The following is a 17,815-nucleotide window of genomic DNA, read 5'->3' as shown; positions in this document are numbered from 1 at the left end:
GTGTTTGTGTTGGAGATTAAACCCAGGGCTTCCAGCATGCTAAATACACATGCACCACGGAGCTACACCCAGCCCTACCCCCTTTTTAAAGAAGGTAAAAAATCCATTCTTATTCTGTGAAAACAGACTCACCAGCCAGCCTGCCAAGCTACACTTAGCCTCCCACTGACCAGCACCCTCTTGGTCTCAAATGATGGCAGTGCCGTGCCTCTGGTTACCTGGTGCAGATGGTCATGCCATTTTTGCTTAGCTCACTGCCCACTCCCTGAAAGTTTAGCCCAATACTGACAAATCTCAGTGATCTTCAAAACATTAACTACAGCCGTGCCTCCTCCTGCATTCCCCAAACTGTCATTTTTGACAGTGTTGTGACAATAGCCCCAATGATCTAACATGCTTCCAGTGGCTGTGGCCCATTCTTGGAAGCCATCCCACATGACACTGCTGGACTAAACCTCCTGGCATCACCACTCCCTACTCGGCTCAAAAGCCTCCCTGCTTTCCCAGTGCTTAGGACTCATGCCCACTGTAGACCTGAAGTTTGGGACACTCACCTGACCTGGACAACCAGACAGCTGCACTGGCCTGATTTTACTACAAAATACTTAGGCAATTTGCAATTTCCATTTTCTTAACTATAGTTCTACTTTTTCTTTCTTTTTTAATATTTGTTTTTTAGTTATAGACGGACACAATATCTTTATTTTTAATTTTTATGTGGTGCTGAGATCGAGCCCAGTTCCTCACAGATGGTAGGCTACTGCCCTACCCCTGAGCCACAACCCCAGTCCCAGTTCTCCTTTCTTAACTAAAGCAAACCTATTAACAATTTGAAATTTCTTATTAATTTAAATAACCTCCCAAAGTAACATACTGAAAAACAATCAGAAAGTTCAGAAAAGACTGGATTCTTTATATGCCAGTCTTTTGATATGAAGAAAGCAAATTTGCACAATCAGCATCTATAAATTTGATTGCTGGAATGTTCCCTGATGGGGTGTCAGTAGGACATAGTAGCTAGCTACTGCCCCTCTAAGTTTTGGTAACATAAGTCCTAGTGGCCAAGGCTGTTCATTAATTAATGTTTGCTCCAGGGTTAGGTTGGTACATTCTGTGTCTGTGGTTTGAATATGAACTGTCCCTTCTGAAACTTGGGTTGAAATTTAATGTCTATCAAGGGATACTAAGGGGAGGGATAGGTAGGACCTTTAAGAGGTGATCAGGGCTCTGCTTTCCTGATGGATTAATAGGTCTAATGTTTCTTGTGCTCTGTCTGTTGCCATGTGGTATCCTCCATGGCTTCAGGATCTGCCAGTAAGGCCATCACAGATGCGGCCACTTAATCTTGGACCAGAACCATGAGCCAAGTCTGTGGTATCATGCCATTAACAACAGAAGACAGACCCAGTTGGCTAAAGGTTATTTGAACTGTGCAGAAACAGAGCGGCTACCACTGGTTTCAGCTCCTCCTCACATGGTTTGGAATGACTGTAGTGTTTATTTAGACAGAACCAGGGCTCCAAACTACTCAACAAATTACTCAACAATTCATCCTCCAGTTCCTTTAGAAGCCACTGGTTGTTTAGCAGACTGACATATAAAGAAACTGATGCAAAAGTCAGGAGAGTGGCATGTATCCAAGGGAAGTCACCTTATGTCTTAGGGCCTCTGTTTCCTAATCTGCTACCAAAGTTTTCTCCCAAGACTAAAATTCAGCAGCTCCAAGAAGTATACCCAGTACGGCAGCCATGACTCCAGAGCCGAGGGATTTATACCTGCTCTGTACACGCAAGCCCCTCGCCTGCCTGGGGCCTTCCTGGGTTCTCGGGACAGTGTGAGTCTCCCTCCTCTCTGTCCCATCTTGCTGTGTAGATGTGAAACAGGAAGTGACCTACTCTGCCTAGATTTCAAACACAGAAGCCTAGGCCTCTTCAGGAGAACGACAGTGACTTGGAGTGGGACTGGGCTGGGGCCTGTATATCTACACACACACACACACACACACACTTTTTGGCTATCTTCTGTCCTCTGCTCTTCTCAGTTCTGCTCGTGCTAGTTCCCTGCCATTCCCACACCTTGACTCCCACAGGCAACACTCGGGCCCCTGGCTCATCAAACCCTACCCGTCCTTTAAGGCTCTGGTAAGCTGTGTCTCCTCCATAAATTCTGGATGGATCCTGCCTTGCCTGAGTGGCCATCGTACTGTCAGTGTAGAGTGGCATTTCTGAGTGGAGAGGTCACACCTGGGAGGATGGGGATGAAAGACCACGGATGCCATGGAGTTCAGCAGACTGTGTTGTCAACAAGGCGAAGAAAGTAAGGGAACTGAGGCCAGAGACTGCACTCTCCTCACAAAATCCTCCGAGGCAGGCCCCATCAGAGTTGATTTCACAGAATGACACTGAGGGGCAGAGCGAACTCATCCATGGTCAGGCTGGCAAGGAGCCGGGTCAGGAGGTGAACCGACCCCACTACGTGGGCACGTAACCGATAGCAGGAGACTGCACATGGCCTGTGCGGCCAGCCTCTGTGCCCAGATGACTTTGCGGAATCACAGATCAACGTGAGTCTATCTTCCTTCTACTTCTCCATGGCCCTGGGATGCCCCTGAGGTGTCGTCACCCTCCTGGCCTGCGCGCCACCTCCCCAGGGCCCTGCAGGGCCATTTGCCTAAGGAACTCTCCTATACTCAAACCTGACGCTTGTATTTCTCCTTCTTGAAATGGGCAGCTCACCAACTCTCCCTGGTTTTCCTTCTACTTCTCTGCCATTTGTCTCAGTCTCCTGTCCCTTGGGCCGTTCTTCTCATCAAAGGCCACAGAGCCTCAGGTTCCCCCCTTGGCCGCCGCAGCATGCCGCAGCATGCCGCAGCCTCCCTGATGGCTATCCTCTGCCCATTTATGTGCTGTAAGTGCTCGTCCACCTCCCCTGCATTAGCAACCTCTCCCGGGGGGCCACCCCAGACTCGCCTGGCGATGTTCACACTTGCTGGCCCCCATGACCAGAACTCTTACCCGCGGCTCCTCCGCTACCCTTCACTCGGGTCTCGGTGGAGCCGGGATCTCCTTCCCCTCGCAGAGCACTGCCTGCTGCTTCACAGTCGCCAGGTCCTGAACTATCAGTTCTCCGAGGGCAGGGCCCGCATCTGCCTGGGGACTGTGCACAAGGCAGAGTCCAGCAAACATGTGCTAAATAGCGAACAAGTGAGCACTCACAAATTTATCTCTCCCAGACGTCGCATCAGCCATGATCCACACACACACACACACTGACTCCTGGCTCCCACTGGGGTGTCTGTCCTGCAGGCAGCTCAAACTCAGCATGTCTACGTGCATCGTGGTGTCCTCTAGCCCTTCCCTCTGAACTTACTCCTTTCCCTTGTCTCTACCAAGAGTGAGAAAGACTGTCACCCATTTTACCTCAAGTGGCCAAGCAAGGAATGTAGGTGTGACGCTGTTTGGGGGTTACTGCTTCCAGCTCAGTCCCCTCACTTTAGCTGGGCCATCTCCACCCTGGCTCAGGCCTGGGACACTTCTCATTAGCACTCCTTTAAGATGTTTCCAACTGGTCTTTCTGCCTCTAGACTGTTCTACTCTGCTGGATTATGCCCTCTCCCCCCATACATACATACAGATATAGATAGATAGATAGATATAGATATAGATAGATATAGATATAGATATATATAGATATATAAACCCTAATCTCCAATGTGATGGTATTAGGAGGTGTAGCCTCTGGGAGGTGATTAGGTTTAGATGAGGTCATGAAGGTGAGGCCTCCAAGATGGAATTATTGTCCTTGTAAGAAGAGACCCAGAGCTTTCTCTCTCCACCCACAACACCTGATCTTGGACCTGCCAACCTCCAGAACTGTGGGAAACAAATATATTTAAGCCACCTAGTCTGGAGTGTTTTGTTACAGCAGCTGAGCTTACTAATGTACACCATACTCCTCCAATGTGACCCTAGGGCTTTGCATAGGAGTTTTCCAGGTGGCCTGTGGTTGTCTCTCCAGCTTTGCCCCCATTCTGTCCTGCCTGCTTAGGCACTCTGTAGTCTTGTTTCCTGAGTGTACATGGCCACTGCCTCTGAGCATGGTGCTACTGCTTTCTTGGTTCAGTGCTTCTGTCCCTCCCACTACCCAGCAACTCCCACTAGTTCTTCAGGGCTGGGCTCAAGTGTCACCTGGGGGAAGCCCTGGATGATTCTGCAGCCCCCACGCAGGGCCCTGTTATTAGCAGTCACGGCAGCCCACGTTTGCCTCTAGAGTAACAGGATCACACTGAGGTGACTGTTTTCTTACAGGTCTGTATCCCCTGCAAGTGTACAAACTCCTCATCTTTCATCTGCAGGCCACCAGCCCCAGCCCCTAGCACAGTACAAAGGACATGGTGCACAGTCAGGAGAACTGAACAAATAGATGAATTTTCAGATGGGATAGAGACTATTTTTAGAATTCAGAATATACAGGCCATGTTTGTTGTCTTTTCAGGAGAGCCTGAGGGAGAAGAGGAAGAGGAAAAACTCACCCTGCCCTATTTCAACTATTTTTAGACAGAGTTCATAATAAAGGAAGAAAAGAAATCCCCAGATCTCACTCACCTCTCACTGACAGTCAGGTTCTGTTGCTTTAAATAGCCCAGGAAAGTGTTGAGGACCCAGCTAGCCACCTTTTTTGGCTCTGCCCTAGTTTCTTTTATCACATTTTGGAAGAACTCCAGTAGGCCAACTTCATTCTATTAAAAAAAAATAATAATTATATAAAGCCTTCCCCCAAAACGAAAGATCAGCATTCTAAGGCAAATCTGACATTCACTCTTTCTTTGCTAAATGCTGAGATGTCACCAGAAAATTCTGATCGTTTTCAGTAAAAGGCAAGAATTCTACTTCTACTACTGCCACTCTGCATTCGGACAGCATTTTCTTGAAGGAACGATCGTGTGTGTTTTAAGAGCCCTGACTATGTGGCCTAGAGGACAGTAAAGGACACACTAGGACACACTCTTCTGTCCTTTCACATCACTCATGCACCCAGCGGCCTCTAGCCTTGAGCTGCAAACTGGGCCCACATGTTTAATGCTGTTTTTGCTTTCTAGGCCTGTCTCCTGTTAGGAGTCTTAGTGATTGCTAGAAAAGAAGGTAGGAAATGGAGCAGATCAAGAAGGAATGAGCACGTGACCCAGTCAGGCCAGGCACAGAACCAGTGGAGGAAGCTGCTGGCTCCCAGGCCCTGTGAGCAGGCGAGGCTCGCTGGCCCTGCCTCTCATCGTGCTCCTTGAAGTCACCAGAGGATTGAATGAACAAGGAGAGCTGCTTCATGAAGACTTTACTGTAGTCCCCTCTGGACGGTCAGCTGCATGAGCCAGGGCCATGCTGTTCTAACACAGAGCCAAGTCAACGCTGGGCCACTGTAGCTGCTTGGATGGAATCAGGGTCTGCTGTCACCATGTCACAAACACTCATTCTTAGATGTCCTACATTGACCTTTAAATAGTGGAATTGCCACAGTTCTGCATGAGAGTGACTGGGCACTCATCAGTTTTCATACTAATGGCCGCCAGCTCAGTGATTTAGCACAACTCAGAAATTTAGCTAAGACTGCCCCTAAAATAAAAAATAAAAACATGCTCGACTCATGTGGTGGAGGCTGAAATTTCCAAATGCAAAAGGGTACACATTTTAAGTAACAGATTTCCCTTACCTGCTGAAATCCAAGTCAAACTATACTTTCCTTGAAATATTTTATTTTTTTAACATTCATACTGCAGCTAAAGCTTCCACTTCCTCCCCTTTCAGGGAACCCATCATTAAGCAAGGAACTTTCTGGAAAAATAAGATACCGGGAAGAAACAAGAAATACTAACAAGTGCTCTCAAAGTTTAGTTATACTAGAAACTTTAATATATACACACAGGCACAAGTGCTGAAATAGAAATTCCATAATAAAAAAAAAATGTATGTGCCCTTTGTACCAGATAAATTCTCTGGTGACGGGCCTGCTGAATAATCCCATAATCGTCTCTTGAATCTCCTTTCGAGCCAATAGCTATTATTCTGTTCATGCTAAAGCAGGGCAAAGGCCACCTCGGCAGCCCAGGCTTGACTGCAGATGAAGGCAAATTCAAGCAACATGAAGAGGAAGTGCAGCTCAGCTTCCGGGAAATAGTCAAACTTCTGCAATGGTGTGCAAATCACTGGGGAGACAGAAAACTGCTTTCCGGCCCCAATCAAATGGGCAGAGTTCTCTGTTCGAACCCAGACAGGCAGGCCCGCTGGCGAAATGAGCCGTTAGGAGGAGAACTCTGCTTTGCTAAGGAAAGGTTCCCGAAATCCACCTAGAAATATTGTGCTCAAGCTTGCAGGCTTGGCTGAGCGGCTGGGGCGTGATGAATATCTACTCCTCTACCCTTGGGTGGTTTTTTTATTGGATGGATAACATGGCAAGTCAGATTTCTGTTTGTCTTTTCATGTCAGTGCTGTGATGAAGCCTCTCCGAGTTGGAACTGTACTTCACTGGGGGATTCGCAGTTTCAGTGCTCAATTTAAAGTGGACGTGAAAATCTGCTACAGGGAGTGGGGCTGTCGGAGGCTGTGCTGTGCTGCAGCTGTCCAGAGAATGATGGATCAATAAAAGTTGCGCACGGGCTGCTTGCTTTGGCTCTTCAGAGCCCAAGCCCGCTTTCCAGGGAAAAACGCACATGCATTCTGGTTTCCTAGTGTTAGTTCTTCGATGAGACTGGCAAATGCTAATAAGCCTGGCACAGATCTCAGAAGTCCCTGGTGAACATGGCAGTGCGACCATCTGGTTTTCTCTGAAAAACAGCAGACCGGTAATTCCCTTACATAAAAATCATATTAAGAGCAATGCAGACAGGTCACTGCACTAGAGGACCTTCAGTGTCCTTCCCTGAAGCCATAAGCCTCATCTGTCCTACACAGGACAGAACTGAAACTTCAGCCACCCAGTGAGTCAATCTCCTGGTTCACATGACTCCAGTTGTTCCTCAGAGGTTGCTGAAGTGCAGCAGGGACAATCGGTCCTGTCTTATGTATAATATCAGGCAGTCTCGAGCTCTGTGACTGGAAAGCATCTTTTTCACATTTCAATCAAATTTCCCAAAGCATTCAATGACATCCAGAGTCAATGTCAGGTGAACCTCTCAGACGATAACAGGAGCCCTCACCTACTAATGGACCTGTCAGCTGGTCAATGCGGGGGTGAGGCAAAGTGGAAGATCACCTCACTTTCGCTGCTTGCTCTCGGAATGAGCCTCAGTTTACCCTTGCATAGGGGAAGCAATCTGTCCCCAAGTTGTCCTTTGTCTTCTACCTTCAGAGACAACAAAGTGTTAGATGACTGTCCAGTTGGAATAGGATGAAGGCTGATTTCTCAACTGCAATTCTCATTCTAAGTCACACACCCTGTGAACCCGATGACAGTCCAGAAATGAGGCTGGACTATATTTATAAGTAGAATGAAACCTGATAGAGACAGCTGCCCAGGGGCAGGTTCAGAGAAGAAAAAGAAGCCCAGAAAATACTAGTTAAGAAACAGCTGGTTATGTGACAGGGAGTGTCTTGGCACCTATGAGGGACCCTAGATTAGAGATGCTGGCTGATCACGGCTCTCGAGAGCATTTACTAAATATAGCGCTCCCCTTCTCCATGGGGGGGATATGTCCCAAGATCCTCAGTCGATTCCTGAACCCTGGACAGTACTAAATAAGCCCTGTATTCTCCCACATATAAATATCTATGATACAAGTTCTAATTGATAAATTAGGTCCAGTAAGACTAACAATAACTAATAATAAAATTAAACAATTATAATAATATACTGTAATGAAAGTTTTTAAATTTTTTTTTAGTTGTCAATGGACCTTTATTTTTTTATTTATTTATATGCAGTGCTGAGAATCAAACCCAGAGCCGAGAATTGAACCCAGTGACTCACACATGCAAGGCAAGCACTCTACTACTGAGCCAAAACTCAAGCCCTATAGTGAAAAGTTTTTTATAACATACAAATTATTTCTGGAATTTTCCATTTAATTACTTTTGAACCATGGTTGACCGTGGCTACCTGAAAACTTGAAAGCACAGGCAAGGGGAGACTACTGTACCTATTAGATACCTGGTAGTCAGCCCTGTGGGCAGCTGTGTATGACGGCTGCTGATGGTGAAGGTTACAATGATAACAATTGTAGGGGCCTGTCCTGTAAGTGAATTCCAACAACCTGTGAGCTGAGGATTATCAGGACTCTCCTGCACATGAGGACACCGAAGCACTAATGTACTTGAGGCCACACAGCAAGACAGCAGCAGAGCCAGGAATTTGAACATCTGCAGTTTGTGTTCTTGTGTGACACTGCCTTTGAGCAAGGAGGACACAGTCGATGCCTTCCTGGGGACTGAGACTGAGCCCCTATCAGTGCGAGGCTTGATGAGAGGCAATGAGCTCATCAAAAGAGAGCGCTTCCCCACCCTTCCATTATTTTGATACCTGCCAGATGTTCAAAGGTTATTAACCTATGAAAGATGCTTCAGAGGTCCCCAGCAATTAGCCTAGAAATTGGAAAGAGAAAATGGTAAACTCACTGTTTGCCTTTGCCAAGGTACACCTAGGCCACCTGGCACGACACACTCCAGTTCCTATATTAAGGAGGAAGATAGTGGCAAACCTACAGCCCCTGCCACTAGGGTTCCATAGGACAGGAAGGTGGCCAGAGGTCCCCCATGCCACTGCACCAGAGAAATTAGACACTGCTCAGTTCTCAAGTACCTTCTGACACAATGAGACACATCCCCGAATTTCTCATGAATTCGGATGTTAAGCATACTCTATTTTATCTACTGCACTCTGGTTCCTCTTATAAGGGTAATCCAGGTGGTAGGCTTGCACCTAAATGGGCAGGTCACCCCTGTGGTGAGAGGGGCTGGCTGTCCAGGAGGTTTTGCCTCTGCAGACTGAAGGCTGGTGGTTTTAACTGGGCAAGGCTCTCCTGTGTCACAACATGGCATTTTGTGGAGCCACAAATGGGAATTACATCCAGTCCCTGTGTGGCAGGGGTTGAGGGCTTGAATAGCTGCTGAGCAATTGTAAAGACAGTCGGGGGCCTGTCATCTACACATCCGTGGGGGCTCTGTCCTTCCCTCCTTATTCCTGTGAATTTTGTTATTCTTACAAGATAAGAAAAACTAAACTAAACTCAAACCCACCAACGTGGCGGTGGAAATAACACCAACTGCTAGTTGGGGATGGAAATGAAGTGAAAAGGGCCGAGAAAGCAATGGTTCTAGGTCTGAAGGTTGAAGTTGTAGGAGATGAAGGTCTGGAATTATTTTGGGGATGGTGGTGGGGGCTGGCAACGGCTCTGGTCTGTGATGTGAATGAACCTTTCCAAGGGCTGTGACAATCTTCCAGGGAGGGTTCCTGCAAGCAGAATAACCACTGAGACGGGCCTTTCCAGTGGGGAATAAAAGGGAGTTAACTGGCCCAAGGCTGCCTGGAAAGCAGCATTCTCACGTGACAGTCCCCCCTCAGGAGAAAGCCAAGAGAATCCTGAACCACAGTTGCAACTTTTAAACTACAAGAATCTGCAGAAGCTCTGAACAGACCTACCCACACCAAAGGCATGCTCTCTGGGCCATCCCAAGGACACACGACTAGAGGTGGATAGTCCTATTTTGGTCCCTGTGATTCCCAGCCCTGGGCCATGTTCTCCAGCAGAGCTCTGGAGATCCTACACTCTGAGCAGAGCTCTCAACAATTTCACTTGTGCCATGTTTCTGGCAAAACCGAGTTGTACACAAATTCTGAGTCAATCCAGTGCACCAGTCTGTGCAGGGAACACTTAGGCCAATGTGGAAATGAATTTACACTTTGGGAGGTACACTTGCTCTAGGAGAGAAGTCAAAGGGAGGCCCATTTGAGAATAAGCATTTCTCTTGCATAATCAGAATACAAAAAATTAAAGCAGTGAGAGCTGGCAGCAGCGCAGCACAGTTACGAGACTGCATCTGCAAGAATGGGACCCTCGAAGTACGCTGTCAAACAAGCCACCACTGTCATCCGGGGTAAGCAAGTCAGCCGGGGGAGAACTTGGGTTGCTCAACAGGAGCTTTCTGGCTGCAGATTAAAATTGGCAAGGAGCTCACCGGCCATGTAGATATGCGTATCTCCTTCAAGATCTGCCTGAAGCCTCAAGTGGCATATTTTATTTGTCTTGAATCAGAAATTATTCCATAACTAAGAAATGCTGCTTCAGGATTGGTTGGGGACAGAACTGCCTGCAGGTCTCCAAGGTAGGGGGCTCAGGACTTCACTGCCCCCTCTGCTTTGTCCACAACAGGCAGGTTGCTGAGGGGGTCAGATAGCAGAGAATCCTCACATCTGAAGGCCCCCGTCACTTGAATTTGGAAGAAATGGAGACCTGTTTTTGCAGGGGTAGAATCAGAAGATGCCTCTTTTTATTCAACTTTACCAGAACAAAATTTTGGTTATTTTTCTAGTACAGAGAGTAACTGTAAAAGCGTCCTTAAGCTGGCAAGCTCCAGATGCAATTTATAAAATGAAGAATAAAATCAATTTTGAAAATTGCATGGAGCTAAAATATGGCCACAGCAATGTTGACCAAATGGATTTTCCTTCAACGGCAGTTAGAAGGTGACTGCTTTGCACCTTGGTGAGTCTGGGTAGTCTAAAATCAGTCAACATGGCTTCAGATACTATTATAAACCATTAGCTTTAAAGCAATACTACATAAGGGATATGCAGGTATTTATTGTGGCAATTGCTTCATGGGCAATTCATCCAGAAGCAAACCAGGCTGTTTCTAGCTTATTTGAGACTTAAAGTAAAAGTCTTGAAAAACAATCCATTTGATAACCAACTGTGGTCATGATAGCTTTTCTGTTTCTTTGTCCCTTGGAGACACCTTAACCTTTTCTATGATGTCAGAAACAAAGCATTATGACTTGCAAAGGGAAAGAAACAGCTGGAGAAAATCAAGTTGTTCAAATAAGATGATGCATCTTGAGGCTGCATATGAAGACACACACACACACACACACACACACACACACACACACACACACGGCAGCCCAGGTTACTGATCTTGGGTTTGCAATCACATTGTCCTTTGGAGCCAGGCTGGATTTTTCTAAAATTCTGCCTCTGGTGGACAACTCTCCATCCATCATGTCTGTGTGCTGCTGGTGTTCATCTCCTCTCTGGCAGAATATTCTTGGGAGTCTGCCTGACTGTATTTAGTTTTTTTAGATTTAACGGAGACTGGAGTATCTTTGGGGTAAGCAAGTCATCCTCCCGTTTCAGCTGAGGAGGGGACTGGCTCTGTTGAGCCTTGCAGAGCCTCCCAACTCCTGAGAGTCAGAGGTTAGAGCTGCAATCAAGAATATCTGTCCCTTTGTCAGTATTTTAACCCTCTCCCTGTGGGGCTACTCAGAAAGCACCAAAACGACACAGCCATGCTGAAGGCTTATGTGATAAGAGGGACAGGCAAAGGGTAGGCCTTAAGAAACCAACCCGGGCTGCTCCGTCTATACTTCCTCCATGAAACCTGCCGAGCAAGATGAGGCCACATCTTTCTAGCTATTGACTTCACACGCGGCCAGTTCCCTGACAGCACACACCTGGACCTTACCAGGTGCCTACTATGTGCCAGGCTGAATGACTCGAGGCATCAGGCAAGACCATCCTGCAAGCCCCACACCTTATGGCCCAGGTGGACACACTTCTTGATGAAACAGACAGAAGGAGCCATTTTGTTTAAGAAACAAAATAAATAAAGCTGCCGAGAACAGCTTACACTGCTTCTCTTCTGACTTAATTTTTCCACTTGGAAAATTGACATCATTTCTGCTTTTCATGGGAGTTGACCGATTTTCACTAAATTTAGCAGACAGCACTTGATGTTTATTTATAGGGCAGTCTGACATTTAAAAACCAACAGGAGTGGTCAGAATCTTCAAGGAACCCACAGTCTCTGTGCCTCGGGAAACGAACATGGTATAGAGCATTAACAGTAAGAGAATTAACTGTTAATGTTAACTGTTAATTAATGTCACTTCCCGTCTTTTATCAAACTGCCTTGCTCTCTGACCTCATCTTTTTTTATTACTTATTTTCTTTACTAATGAAACAAAAGTGATCCAAAACAGCCATTACCCTGAAACTTTATTTCCACTTGGCCCCGGAGCACATCAGTGTGCAGACAGACAGGAAGGCTCAGAAACAAAGAGCCTGATCCCTCTGGTCAGCCTGGTGTGAATGTGGGCGGGGAAAGTTACCTCACCAAAGAGGCTGCATTTCCTCCCCTATGCCTGCCTAGAGGGCTGTCCTAAGGACACACTGGAAAGGGGCACACTGGGGACCCTGGAGCATGCTCTTGCAAGCAGACTTTCAAATGTGAGACTCAGACAAAGGGCTACAGTTCCTCTGCATTCCCTGAGGGAAAGAAGACAGAAGTTTACAAGAGCTGCTTCATGGACATCAGCCAGGAATGATTTTGCCAAGAAAAATGCACGTGATTACAACCCTGACCATTCTGATAACTACTCCTGGATATACTCAGAGGAGGACTGGTTATGTGAGAAGAATCTCATTTTTCAGAATCCAAATACCTGAATCTCAGCTTCCACATTCTTTTTTTTATTATTATTTTTTATTGGTTCTTTTTGGATATATATGTAGTAGAGTGTATTTTGACGTATCCTACCTACATGGAATATAATTTCCCATTCTTGTGGTTGTACAGGATATGGAGTTACACTGGTCGTGTATTCATATATGAACAGAGGAAAGTGATGTCTGATTCATTCTACTGTCTTTCCTATTTCCATCTCCCTCCCTTCTTTCCCCTTTGTCTAATCCAATGAACTTCTATTCTCCCACACCTCCCTCCTTATTTGTGTGTGAGCATCTGCACATCAGAGAGAACATTTAGCCTTTGGTTTTTTGGGACTGGCTTATTAACATGATAGTCTCCAGATCCATCCACTTACTGGAAAATGCCATAATTTCATTCTTCTTTATGGCTGAGTAATATTCCACTGTGCATATGTACCACATTTTCTTTATCCACTCATCTGTTGGATGCTACCTAGGCTGGTTTCAGAGCTTGGCTATTGTGGACTGTCAGCTTCCACATTTCTATTCCTTAATCTTTACAAATGAGGTCAGAGAGCAAGACAGTTTGATATAAGATGGGGAAGTGACATTAGTTAAATAAACTGAAATCTTAGGCGGGCAAGGTATTTATTTATGTGAGCAGAAGAAAAACCAGTAATAGTTCTTCTGGGAGGGAGCCACATGAGGTTGTAGGAGAGAAAACCAGAATGTAGATTTGATTTAATGTCCCAATGAAACTAATTCAGAACACAAAGGTCAGACCAAGTGACTTGTGTATGGTCATAGGTAGTGGGATGGCTGAACTCCTCACCCAGAGTTTGATGACACACATGTCACCCATGATTTGCTGGGTTGTCCCAGGGTGGTTCAGGTGCATGGTCTTTGGAAACACCGATCCCTTCATCAGGACTACTTCCCCCAGGATTTTCCTGTGTACTGCAGCGATACCCGGCTCATTCCCTGTCCATCCCAGCCGCTGAGCACCCACCATGCCTCTGACATCATCGCAGATACTAAGGTATACTATTAGACTTGTGCAAAAATCAAAGATAACGATATGCAATTCAGTGCTCACTGCACATGGACATGACAATATAAATTAAAGATGAGTTAAATCATGAAGATTTTTTTTGCGGGGAAGGCACGTCGTGTGGGGATGGGGGGATATACGCACACTGCTTAATTAAATAAGCAATCCAAAGGCAGGGAGCACGGAGCCGAGGCCCTGCAAAGCACACCTCCACCACTGCTATTTATTTAATGAATACTCCTGGGCACTCTTTAAATTGAAAGATGGTTCATTAGATTTGTGCATCTGCCCTTCTCAGCAATCTGTTGTGTTTCTGATGGAGGCAGGGAAAAACATGAACAGATCATTTTCGGGAATGTTATGAGTAACCCAGCTTCCAATGATTACGAAGTCATAAAGGGCTCAGGCTGCTTCATTTGGGGAAAACAATTTGTCTGAATCATTCTCTGTCTGTTCCTATCTGCTCCTGTTCTCATTCATCGTGGAAATTTCAGGTACTAGGCCTTTCACTTTTTTTTTTTTTAAAAAGACTAATCACCTAATATATTATCCGCAAGCTACAAAATAAGCATGTGTTTGAGGTACCAAAACATTATAATTCTTTTCAAAAACAGCTAAAACAAACCACCTCTTTCTGACGTGCTCCAGGTCTCAGTTGAGTCGTCGCCACCTACGAGGGGCCCCCATCTAGCTCTGTCACAATTTGCCCTGTGGGCTGGCTAGCTGTTGTATTATGTATGCATACATAAACTCTAAGGAGGCCAAAAAGGATCTTAAAAACAGTCTTTGTCCCTATCTCAGTACCTGCACCTAGGCAAAGCTAATAAAGTGTTGAACAAAATAATTATAGGTAGGTTTCTCTTGACAGGCCCTTAAACTATTAAAATGCAGACTTGCTCGTTGCAGCACTAAGGAAAGACCTTACTGAAGGCTGACACCAGGTTTTGGTCCCGTGAAGGACGCATGAATGAAGACGGGGGCACAAAGGGAAGTATGAGACGCCCGTGCCCTCACGGAACTGAAGCTCAGGGAGATGAGACAGCTGCTGTCCCCACAACACACCCATCGGGGCCAAGTGTGAGGATCCTAGAGATATCCTCATACACATACACACACTTTCACCCAGTGCCTTAGAAGAAAGAGCTGCGCTCCTGAGAGGAGGTTCCAAAAGGTCCTTTCTCTTCTCTTGTGGAGAAGGCTGATCTACAAAAGGATTCCTCTGCAGTATCTGCTGGCTTCTTCTCTATACTCAAGCAACCAAGCAAATGGCCAAGCAAAAACCTCGGCACATCACGCACTCCTAGAGGGCTGCCTCTCCAGCTAGTCAAAGCCTCTCTCTGAGAGGTAACGATGTCCTGGGGTGGGTGGCCTTGTGTCCCGTCTTCCCAGCCCCCCACACAGATGGCAAAGAGCAATAAAATGCAGATCTGGAATTCAGCATTTACTCCAAGTGGGCTGGAAACTCAAGTGAGAAGATGAGGGGAGGAGTGTAAGACTAAAACTGGGGACTGCCACCTAACTTCAGGAAGAACAGGAGCCGTATGAGGCTCAGGTAAGAGGAGCTCTCTATGGGAAGCTGACAGACGGCTTCAGCCAAAGACCTGGCATTAGGTCTGCTGACGTGCTCCTCTGTGCTCAGCGACAGGAAGGCGGGCACAGTGCTTGCCCTGAGATGCTCAAGGAGATTCGCTAATGAACAACTGAAGCGCAGCGATGGAACCGCCACAGATGGATGACTAAGATGCAGGGCAGCCTGGAGGAGGCAGGGATCAAGTCCGCCTAAGGTACTGGCAAGAAACTGATGGTGCCTGATCTTTATTGGTAGTAAAAGAGCTTCTCGTGAGGCACCCTGGATGTCTCTCAAGGGAGCCAACTTACGGATGGTAAAGAGAAACAATCGCTCAGTAGACATTTGATTGCCTACCCTACTATAAACCTCTAGGTGCTGTTATTAAAAGATATAAATATGCACAGCCATACCGTACCACCTCCTATAGTTATTATTGGTTATTTATAAAAGCAAAAGTCCAGTTTCCACAGATTTTGCTGCTCCAAAAGATGACTGGGGCATATACCTTACTCCCTGAGAGCCACAGTCGCAAAACTTTCCACTTCTCCCTAACAGACAAGATAACGGTGACAAAATGCTCTGCTCACTGATGCTGTATCACTTTAATGTTGCCATAACAAAGAAAACCACAAAGCCCGAGTAGCTTTGAAAAGGATGGAAAATCCCTAAGCAGATCTCAATGGTGTCAGATTCTCTACTGGTCCCATTAGATGCATCCTCAAGCCTCAAAGGACTGATACTTTTAGTCACAGTTCCCAGCATTTTGTGGGGAATAAATGTTTTCTTCTACAATTGGTAAAACAACCGACTGACTTTTGAGAGCCTAACATCCTGCCAGACCCTGTCACGGTTCGATACTGTTAGACATCTAGAAACCCTATACATTGATTTTCCTTTGTCCTGCAGACACATGGGAAAACACTCATCCATAACATTTGGACTGGCTTCAAAAAGTCTCCACGGCTGCTGGGAGCGGCTGCTCAGTTCTACATGGGAGAAATGACTTAAGTGGGATTTGTTTTCTCTTCTGGTGCGGAGGAGCAGTCCCATAAAGGACAGTGAGCAAGGACACTGTGCCTCACTCTTCTCAGGGGCGTCTATCGTAGGAGTGAAGACGCCTGCCCACTTGCGACCAAGTGCACATGCAGGGGCCTCTCAGAACACCACCCCCTGCCTGCCCAGCCAGCTCGTTTCCGCCTCTGATCACCACCTACCAGTAACGTGAAGCTGTGCTCCGGCAGCAGCCCATACTGCTGGACGAGCTGCTCTCGGGTCACACTGGGGAGCTCCGGGAGCATGTCCCGAATCTGGTCAATGTTGATCACTTGCTGAGAGTCTGCACCTGCAGGCAGAGTCGTGCTATCGTAGAGTACCAGGGGAGGCAGGTTGGGCTCTGGCATAAACCTGGGAGGAGAGAGGAGACAGAACTGGAATCTGGAGTATCTGGATTGATTAGAACCACAGATCTACCACTGATAGGAATATTTCTGTGCCAGATGTTATGTTACTTGCAAACGATTTCTAATGTCCTATAACGTCAATTCCCAGTTTCCCCGGAAAATCTTTGCACAGTGCTCACCAAGTGCCCAAATCACCAAGCCTGCCGTTCTCCATGCTCAGGAAGCAATGGTGAGTAAAATAAGCAGAATGCTCAGCCACATTCTGATTTATAACTGTGGACCATGTACACATTCATTAAGACACAGGCTGGAAACAACGGGACCAACTGAGAACAATTTATTAGGGAGAAAGATGACTTTCCCCTATTTTTAAATTCACACTATTTTTAGCAGTATTTGTGTAATAATGAAAAGTCAAAGGTGGGGGAGGGGACTGTTCCTTCTTGAGTGGGAGAAGAAATGAATGAATTTTGCCTAAATAAAATGTGGAAGCAAGAGGTAAGGGTGGGATGAACAGGGGGAGCACAAGGTACTTCTAGGGCAGTGAAACATTCCATATGACTCAGTAATGGCGAATACATGTATTACACATATGTCAAAACCCACAGAGTCCATCACACTGAGAGGAAACCTTAATGTAAACTATGGACTTTAGTTAATAATAAGGTATCAATATTGGTTCCTTGCTATAACAAAGAGACCATACAAATGCAAGATGTTAGTAAGAAGAGACTGTGTCGGGCAGGGCACTGTGAGTAAGTGGGAGAACGCTGCACTTTCTACTCAATTCTGCCGTAAACCTGTAATTGCTCTAAAAGTTAATTTTTTAAGAACGTGGAAGCCTACCACTGTATATATGCATATGAAACAAAGATGTCCCTCCCTGCTGTTCCAGCACTGATGTTCTCTCTCTGCTCATAATTGTCAAAGGGTTTATATAAAAGCAGGAGAATGCAGAATAAATGGTGGCTTGAAGGTAATAGATTAGAAGTGCAAGCAACTCATCAAAATTCAATGTTAAAGCTCTGCTATGAATCAGTGTGATTTCTGAAGGCAAGAGGAAACCAAAAGGAGGCTTCACTGTCAGCTAACTTGAGGGACTGAGCAGAAGCCACTGTCCCAATTAAAAGGCAAACTCCATGCTCAGCAAGAAAACAGCATAAA

The 17,815-nt window shown here is 46.1% G+C and overlaps 1 protein-coding gene across 1 annotated transcript in view; it reads right to left on the bottom strand.

Moving 5' to 3' along the window:
* Gatb (glutamyl-tRNA amidotransferase subunit B) overlaps positions 1-17,815 on the bottom strand; it is a 78,333-nt gene that overhangs the window by 16,283 nt on the left and 44,235 nt on the right. The window contains exons 9-10 of the mRNA XM_027926692.3: positions 16,466-16,655; positions 4,605-4,738 (exon numbers count right to left, since the gene is read on the bottom strand). Of these exons, the coding sequence (XP_027782493.2) occupies positions 4,605-4,738; positions 16,466-16,655 (324 nt within the window). The remainder of the gene's footprint in view (positions 1-4,604; positions 4,739-16,465; positions 16,656-17,815) is intronic.

Source organism: Marmota flaviventris, chromosome 7 (genome assembly GCF_047511675.1).
Source record: "Marmota flaviventris isolate mMarFla1 chromosome 7, mMarFla1.hap1, whole genome shotgun sequence".
Lineage (NCBI taxonomy): Eukaryota > Metazoa > Chordata > Mammalia > Rodentia > Sciuridae > Marmota > Marmota flaviventris.
This window is presented reverse-complemented; position numbering and strand designations above follow the sequence as displayed.